The sequence below is a fragment of the Rhea americana genome, unplaced genomic scaffold, assembly GCF_003343005.1.
Source record: "Rhea americana isolate MKP2758 unplaced genomic scaffold, rheAme1 scaffold_193, whole genome shotgun sequence".
Lineage (NCBI taxonomy): Eukaryota > Metazoa > Chordata > Aves > Rheiformes > Rheidae > Rhea > Rhea americana.
Window position 1 is genome coordinate 481,635 of NW_028186072.1, and position 6,000 is coordinate 487,634.

General features: G+C 37.6%; 1 protein-coding gene across 2 annotated transcripts in view; it reads left to right on the forward strand.

Moving 5' to 3' along the window:
* The window catches only part of TSC22D2 (TSC22 domain family member 2), a 30,621-nt gene extending 25,662 nt beyond the window's left edge, over positions 1-4,959 (forward strand). For both annotated transcript variants that reach the window (XM_085302826.1, XM_085302827.1), the window contains 2 exons: positions 2,252-2,303; positions 3,410-4,959. In XM_085302826.1, coding sequence (XP_085158952.1) covers positions 2,252-2,303; positions 3,410-3,670 — 313 coding nt within the window. In that variant the 3' untranslated portion in view covers positions 3,671-4,959. The remainder of the gene's footprint in view (positions 1-2,251; positions 2,304-3,409) is intronic.
* Positions 4,960-6,000: the final 1,041 nt, after the last annotated feature.

Genomic DNA, 6,000 nt, shown 5'->3' on the forward strand with positions numbered 1-6,000 from the left:
TAGCTGTTGTGAGCCCAAGGCCAACAAGAATATTTAAATGAATGCAAGTTGCACGTAAATATTGTCATGGCTTCTAGTAAGACTTAGTAGTATCACTTCAGGCATAAAAGGTGGATGGRAGAGTGATAGGTTATTTTGGTTGCCTTTGGATCAGTTGTGCAGGGGGGGCTGTCCTCATATCTGCAACTGTGAATGCTGCATGCGTTTTTTAAAAGTGGAAATTTGAAGCGGAAGATACAGCATGAGAAAGGTGTCTCTATCRTGCCATTTGGGTGTTAGTATATCAGGTGATGAAAGGGGAAGACTGCCTGTCTTCCACTTCAGACTTTTTCCTGGAAGTGATTGAATGCTTTAATGTCAAGCAGTGTAGCTGAGGTGGTTTTTTTGTTTGTTTGTTTGTTTTTTTAAGAAAAACCACAAAATTATTGAAATTTGAATGTTGAGACCAATCTCAAATTTAACTAGAAAAATATTGGCAAAATGTGTATAATTATGCTGTAAAATAGTTCTTATGTGAAAGAAAGCAGATCCCACCCCAAAGTGTTTGCCCTTAGTTTTGCTCCTCTTGCCCTTATTTTTGCTCCTCTTGCCTTTATCTCTTTAAAGGCCCCTCACTTGCTGTCTAGAGTGATATTAATGAAAGCCCTGATCAGTGGTGTGGCAGTTTGAGGACTCCAAAGACTTGAGCACACAGGTGTTCTTGATAGTTTCAGAAATTCCTGTTGTATTAATGTATTTTCAGTAGGAGWACTTATCCTTTGTCATGAATTATAAACACTTTTTCTGAGGAAGCTTGCTGTAAATATGACTTAAGACCCTGGAACAATTGTCTTTTGAAATAAGTGTTCAGCATTTTAGTTTTAGATTGGAAGCTTAGTTCAGCTTAGAAGTAGAGGCACTTACTTTATCTTAAAAGCTGATTTACCCTACTGGTAAATGCAGTTTTGGTGCAAGGCACCTCATGAGTTTTTTGAGAGACTTGGTGAAATGGATTTGTCTAAATAGTGGCATATTCCTTCAAGAGTGGACTTTTGTTTCATGTCTGTAACTGGTATTTCTGACTCTATTGTCCAAACTCAATTTTTAAAACTCTTGGTTTTTTTAACAGTTTTAGTGTCTTACATATTAAATGCAAAATTCCAAGTATGACTGCAAACCTTGCATTTTTTTCCATATGTTAATTTTTTTGAACATGTAGCTGCATACTACTGATAACGCTCCTCCAGAGATGAAAGTTGCTATCAGTAGTTACTGCTAGCAGGCCAGTGAAGTAGTCCAAGTACTGCAGTGAGACATGAAGCTGTGGAGTAAAATAAGACTGCTAAGACCTAGAATTGGCAGGCAGATATGCAGAGTAAGGGATTGACAGAAGATATTTCTGTGGATGCCATTTATCCTGCAGACGCGGCYGCTGCCACTCTGCGGGGCTGCTCTGCAGCTCTTCTCCCAGCAGAGCCCCTRAAGCACCACTCAAGAGACCTGCAAACGATTGACTTCTGTTCTGTGGCTTGAAAAACAGACTAAGAATACCAAGACCTGAATTGCCATAAACTCCTACAATTTAAAGATGTAGTTCAATTTTGATTCCCACAGTAAATAGCTGTTTTCTTATACTGATGACTGMTAAGATGTTTTGATAGAACAGTCTGCGTTAGTATTTCTTTGGGAAAAAGACTATCCTGTAACGCTAACCAATCTACTACTGTTTGTTTTATTTTCTATGATTGGTAAACATTGACCCRGTTAAAATTCACTGAAATCAAATAAGTGCTCTTAGGGAAATCCAAAACTTGGAATGTGTCTTACTCTTCTGCTGACTAGTGCCACTCAGTTGCAAAACTGTAAATACAGTGCAGATCCTTTTTTTTTCTAAGTGGAAAATGATCTTCCAGAAAAGCCATAGAACAAATATTACAGATATTCTGTGAATCCATGTCTTCCAAAGTGAGGAAAGTTGAGAAGTAAGACAAGGAATCAAAGCAGTTAATTTGCTGTTTATCTAATGCACTTTGCTGTTTGTCATAAGCATAGTCAGAGGAGTTACAAACTGTAGGAGCCAAGTGTCTCAGGAGCTCTAGCTGTACCAGGCAATATGGGGCAGGGATTCAGATGATTCATGTACTGAATTCTTGCATCTGAAGCTGTGGCCTTTCAGTGAAAGTATGTTTTAGGGCTTGTACAGGTGACAGTGCACAATTTTAATCAAATGACTCAATGCTCATTAAGTTTTCTCCTCTTTTTCTTTTTACAGTGCATCTGGTGCAAGTGTTGTTGCTATTGACAACAAAATAGAACAGGCAATGGTAAGTAGAAATCAAGTCGTTATTCCTAATAGATGAATGGTYGGTCATTGAGCATAACTTTCCAGCTGTATTGTCTTTCTGCAAGTCTATAATATCTCTTCAATCAGGTCAGACTGGCACCATTATTTGAAAAAATTACTTTAGTAACTGTGGGATGACCACAAACCAGGATTGTTATTACATTTTAATCTAAAGAGCTTCTCAGTTACACTGTTGGCCTAGAAGATCTTATAAATGGGTTRTCCTACAAATTGCTGCAAATGAAGTGATTGAACTTAAAGGGATGCTGAAAATACATAGTGCACAAGTCTCTCCAATAAAAATTCTTTGCTAATTTGTCTTAATTGTCATTTATGCTGTGCTATCCTTTACCTTTTTGTTCAGCTTCAGTTTTGTGTATTTGATATTATTTCTGATGATCTAGAAGCTTTCTTATTTTTTGTGTTTCCATACACTTTAGTGCTTGGGATTCTGTAACAGAGAATCCTGTCCTTAGAACTTCAGAGATTATGCTTTCCTTCTGAGTTGCAGACTAATTCTGGGTCTCTGTCCTCAGTACAGCTGAGGCAACTTGCCATCTTTGTGAAGCCTTGTCACAGTCTGTACTGTCATCTGACCTATCCAAAATGCTCACCAAAAAGATTTGTCTAAGTAGCTAACAAAGGCTTCTGAGCYCCCAACATAGGATACTGCCTAAAAGTCATTATTGTCTTAATTTTCTGTTGGGTTGTAAATACATGCAGTATAACAAAAAAGGCCTTTAAAAAGCTCTGTCTGTGTTCAGGCTACTTTAATATCATTGTTTTTCTCTTTATATTTTGTTTTGGGGAAAAATATTCTATTTTAATGAGTATAGAAGTACTAAAGTTGCAGTGCACTAGAACTTAGCTAATGTTGAATGCTGGAAACAAAACTTTTGAAATAAAAGACATCAATACTGAGTTAGAGCTAAGTTATTGGCTCTGAAGGTTAACTTATTTGTAAGTGCTGTAGTTTTCCAGCTTTACAGATTACTTCAGTGAAAGCAGTAAAATAGTAAATTCTGGGGTTGGAGTGGAATTAAACTATTCTTTCATTTGGTGTAACTGTTAACTTATTCTTCACAGGATCTAGTAAAAAGCCATTTGATGTATGCAGTAAGAGAAGAAGTGGAAGTCCTGAAGGAACAAATAAAAGAATTAGTTGAAAGAAACTCTTTACTTGAACGAGAAAATGCACTGTTAAAATCTCTTTCAAACAGTGATCAGTTATCCCAACTTTCAACCCAACAGGCCAATCCTAGTAGCACTTCACAGGCGCAAACAGTGATAGCACAGCCTCCGCAGCCAGCGCAACCTCCACAGCAGCCGAATGTCTCCTCAGCGTAAAGCTTTCTTGCCTCATTCAAAAAAAAACAAACAAAAAAAAAACAAAACAAAACCTGAGAGCAGTCTGTCCTTGTGTGCCACTGGTATTCTTTCCACTTTATATGAAAGCAAGTAGCCATGCTTCTGTTGTGTGTTTGGCCTTTTCAGTATTAGACAATCATCCTACAAGAGCTTTCCCTCACTGATGTGTCACGCGGTGTAGCTGGTGTCCACACGGCATCAGTGCACAAGGGAAATAGTAGCAGGAGTGATTAATGCAAGGAATGCATTTGCTTGGTGTGCAGGAGTGAGGTCTGTAAGAGCTTTGGTGGCTCTCCAAGGTTCCCATTACCCATGGATTACTTTGAGCCTTGCTATCTCATAAGAAGTAACAATTCATCTTAAGAGCCACTGTTCTTTCAATATAAGAAACATTTGCCTACATTAGTTTCATTTATTTGTTTTATTTATTACAGGGCTGCTATTTTCATAATGTACATGAACAATGTCACAGAACTTTTTTAATTTTTTTAATAAATGTATGTATCAGTAAAATGATAGACGGGATTGCGTTTAATAGATAAAATGTTTAGGCAATAATTGAACAAAAGAATCCTGGCATATTTCTAACACTAATGGCAATTTACCTTTGGTATTTATTTACGGTAGTAAAGATCCAGCTTGAATGTAAATTTTGTATAGAGTGTAAGTATGAAGACCGTAGTGCATCTGTACAGGTAGTCACCAGTTATTGTGATATAATAAATAATTGATGGGCTATTTTGATGAAGAAAACTTTGCTCATTTCTGTTTCTACTTTCTAATAGAAATTGCCATGATTCCTCTGCTTTTTGACATTTCGTATAATTTTTTTTTTTGGGTGGGAATAAAAAGCTGTGAAATTGTTCAACCTACTTTGTAACCAAAGAAGCAAAGCTGTGTAATTGAGTTTTTTATTTTATAATGCACATTCTTTATGTATTTTTATTTAGTTTTCTCATTCACAACTTTCTTTGCTGTCTAGCATGATCTGCATGACCTATAATCTTTGAACCACTTTCGTACCTCATGTTTTTATCCAGCACTCTTATTGTAATATGTAATAGTCTGTGAACAATGTCAAATAAAAAAAAGAAAGAACAGCTGGTGTTGGTGGAGTTGAGCTAGTGTGCTATGCACTAGTTGTTTAAAAAAAAATGAAGTGAGCCATCTTTTGTTCATTTAAAATGGTGTTTTGAATTTCGTATGCAGAAAATGTTTTGTTACATTGCAGATTTTAATGTATTTAATAAATGCAACATGCAGATTAAGTGCAGTGTATACTGAGTATTTAAATTAAAATGTACATTTCATAAATACACTTTCAAGAGACCATCATTTGTGTAAACTAATACAGTGTGTCAAATTGATGTATAAATATATATTTTAACACATTTTTCTGAAATTAAATTGCAGTTTTGTTGAATTTTTTGGCTCTAGATGTGTTTAAAATGCAACTAAATTCTATGGCACATCTTTTCATTTACAAAATGGGAAAAAAAGGTAACTTTAGTGAGCCAGTAAAAGCATACAGTTGTTCATATTCAGAGCTAATGCATGATTTAATGTAAACTGGCCAGGAAAAATCTTTTTGCCCTTCAGGATGCTGAGTGCATCTGCCTGAAACCTCTGTCAAGAAGGAAATGGTGCCCGTGTGTCCCAGCTCCAGGCCCCAAGTGCCGTGGGGTGGAACCAGCGTGTTCATGCTCCATACAGCTATGCTGGCACCTTCTGAAGCGGACGGAGCAAGAGGAGCCCCCGCATGCAGGGTGCAGGGAACAGGCAAGATGCCGTTGGAGATGGGCTGTGGCCTCTTTCCATGTCGGGAGCCTTCCTGGATAGCGCTTCCCTTGTCAAGAGCCGCCACTCCTGGGACAGCGCGGTCCACTAGGCTGTCATGGACAACACGTACTCTTCAGTAAGCATAAATTCCCTGAACTGATGGTGTTTAACTAGTGAAGCTTTGTAGCCACTGGTATTGCAGATATATTGACCAGCAGTCCCTACAAGACTGTCCTATGGCGTTTTCTGATAATGCTCGTAGGCATATCTGCTTTTCTTGCAACACACCTGTTCCTTTTATGCTGCGAAAGGCATGATTATGATGCATATGCTAAGCCTCTCTGTGGGGTTTTTTCTTTTATTGGTTTGTTTTTGTAGTGCTATAGATGAATTAAAACTGGCTGTGAACTGGGGTTTGGAGAGAATTTGGTATCAAAGTCATTATTCCAGTGCAATACTGTCCAGTTCACTTGGGAGCCTATTTTGTTAGGTTCCCTGTGAATRTTTACTCTGGTACCCCAGCATGTCTA